This window comes from Echinops telfairi, unplaced genomic scaffold, assembly GCF_000313985.2.
Source record: "Echinops telfairi isolate 266 unplaced genomic scaffold, ASM31398v2 ScPeMD7_7420;HRSCAF=8458, whole genome shotgun sequence".
Taxonomy (NCBI): domain Eukaryota; kingdom Metazoa; phylum Chordata; class Mammalia; order Afrosoricida; family Tenrecidae; genus Echinops; species Echinops telfairi.
Genome location: NW_022111320.1, coordinates 49,081,357 through 49,083,539, shown reverse-complemented (window position 1 = coordinate 49,083,539; position 2,183 = coordinate 49,081,357). Strand labels below are relative to the sequence as shown.

At 46.0% G+C, this 2,183-nt stretch overlaps 1 protein-coding gene across 3 annotated transcripts in view; it reads left to right on the top strand.

The window, feature by feature from the left end:
• LOC101641616 (SREBF chaperone) overlaps positions 1–2,183 on the top strand; it is a 36,976-nt gene that overhangs the window by 17,889 nt on the left and 16,904 nt on the right. For all 3 annotated transcript variants that reach the window (XM_045297504.1, XM_030887598.2, XM_004703988.3), the window contains exon 2: positions 1,450–1,579. In XM_045297504.1, the coding sequence (XP_045153439.1) occupies positions 1,450–1,579 (130 nt within the window). The remainder of the gene's footprint in view (positions 1–1,449; positions 1,580–2,183) is intronic.

Below are 2,183 nucleotides of genomic sequence, written 5' to 3'. Positions count from 1 at the left end.
GTGATTGTGGGCAATGTACTTCTGTATTTCAGTTTCCTGTGTATAATATTGATAGACTATTTATGTACCTTATAGCGTTATTGAGGATTTTAAAAGTTAGTGTGTATACAATATTTTAACTATGTGTTAGTCTGGGTACATTAGAGAAACAAATCCACAGAAACTCATGTATAAGAAAGAGTTTTATATAAAGGGTAAGTGCACATCAAGAAAACATCCCAACCCAGTCCTGCCCAAGCCCACAAGTCCAACATTAGCCCATATGTCCGACAGTACTCCACAGAGTCCTCCTCCATCTCACAAAACACACGCAATAATGCTGACTTCAGGAGGAAAGCCGAATCAGTGAACATGTAAACATCTCAGCGCTGGCAGGGGTCTCCACACGGCTGCTCCAGCACCCAGGCTGCATCGGGGTAGGTCCATGTGGTTTCCCCTCAGGGATGTCTTCAAGGAAGTGAGCCTTGCCAGATGAAGCAGGGAACTGGCTAAGGCTGCTGCACCCTGGTCCGACCACCAGAAAGCAAGAGACCCGAGAATTAGAAAGACGAGGCTCACTGAGCCATTTATCCCTCCGCCCTTCAATTAACCAACCCCACATGTGTTTATTGGCCAGGTTGGCACAGTAAACTTTAACTAATGCATGCCTTATGGGTTTGTTTGCTGGCTGTGTCCTCCACCTTTGCTAGTATGCTTTGCTCGTTTTCCTGTTCTGTGGCACCTATGAAAATACTTTGCGAAAGGAAGTGCACTCCCAGCAAATAAATGCAGGAGGCCTGGGCTGTTTGCATAAAAACATGGTAATATAGATACAAAGTGTTTGGAGTAGTAAAATTTTTTTTTTGAGCAGTAAAATTTATGTAAGTTTTAGTTAATCTGTAGTTGCCTTTCCCATTTATTTGCTTTAATAGGAGAATTTCACTTCCCTATTGAATTTCACTTGATATTGATGAAGTTGGTTGGAGAGTGAAAAAACAAGACAAAATAAAAAACTAGTTAAAAGAATTGGAGATTAAAGGGAGGACTTAAGTTCTAACCCTATTGGAATAAATGTGTGTTGGATTAAAACTTGCCAGAAACAACAAAGCAAGCCAACCAAAAATAAGTGGCAAAGATTAAGATCAAGTAAAAAACCCAAGACTTGAGGAGCCACTATTCGTAAGGGCAGCACACATGTGGTGACTTCTGCACTAACACTCGCCTTTTCCTTGAGGATATTTGCCAATCCCAATGAAGGAGGAAGGGCTAATGGGTTGAGTAAGCAGAAGTCAGGATTTGGGGTTGTCAGAATGGCTGGGAATTGGGAACAGAATCCTAAAGTGCAGGGAACACTGGAGAAGTCTGCATCTGCAACCCTGTCAGGTCATTCCTCAGTGTCTAAATGGTGCATCAGAAAAGACTACAAAATGCTCATGAGGTCTAACCCTCTCTCCTTTTTATTCCTCCCAGCTACCCGCTGCTGAAGCTTCCCCTGCCGGGGACAGGCCCCGTGGAATTCACCACTCCTGTTAAGGATTACTTTCCGCCCCCTGTGGACCCTGACCACAAACAAGGAGAACCCAGCGAGCAGCCAGAGTGGGTAGGTGCTGAGCCCGTTGCTGTGGCGAGCAGGGACGTTGGGATGGAGATTGTCTGGGGCAGGTTGTGTGTGTGGGGCGAAGGTGGCCCGTTTCTCATGGCTGCATCCATGTATGCCAGCAGTCTTACAAAGTCACAAAGGTAGCTAGTTATACTTTTAATGACTAACCTCTAATGAAATGACGTAAAAGTGTGACTTTCTGGAAAAAATTAGGACCTGTGATTGCCACCACTCTGTCCAGCTGAGTCCGGGTTTGTACCCTCTGGGGAGGAGCCCCTTGTACAAGTGCCGGGCAGACAGACAGACAGACAGTCTCTCCTTCTTGCATCTGGGTAGGCGTGAGAGCCACTGAGCGTCCCTAGAGAATGCTCTGTCGTCAGGGTCTCGATACTTTCTGGGGGCTGCGATAGGGACCTAACTTTGTTCACACCTGTTAGGTTTTATTGTCTCCTCATCATGTGCCCACGTAGAAAGTGCAGAGTTCTGATCCCTTTTACAGGTAAGGAAATGGGCGCCCAGAGTGACTCAGTGTCTAGTTAAGTAGGGTCCGTGCTGGGACTAAAATTCCATTCGGACCCTTCCACTCTCAGCCCGCCCTTCCTCC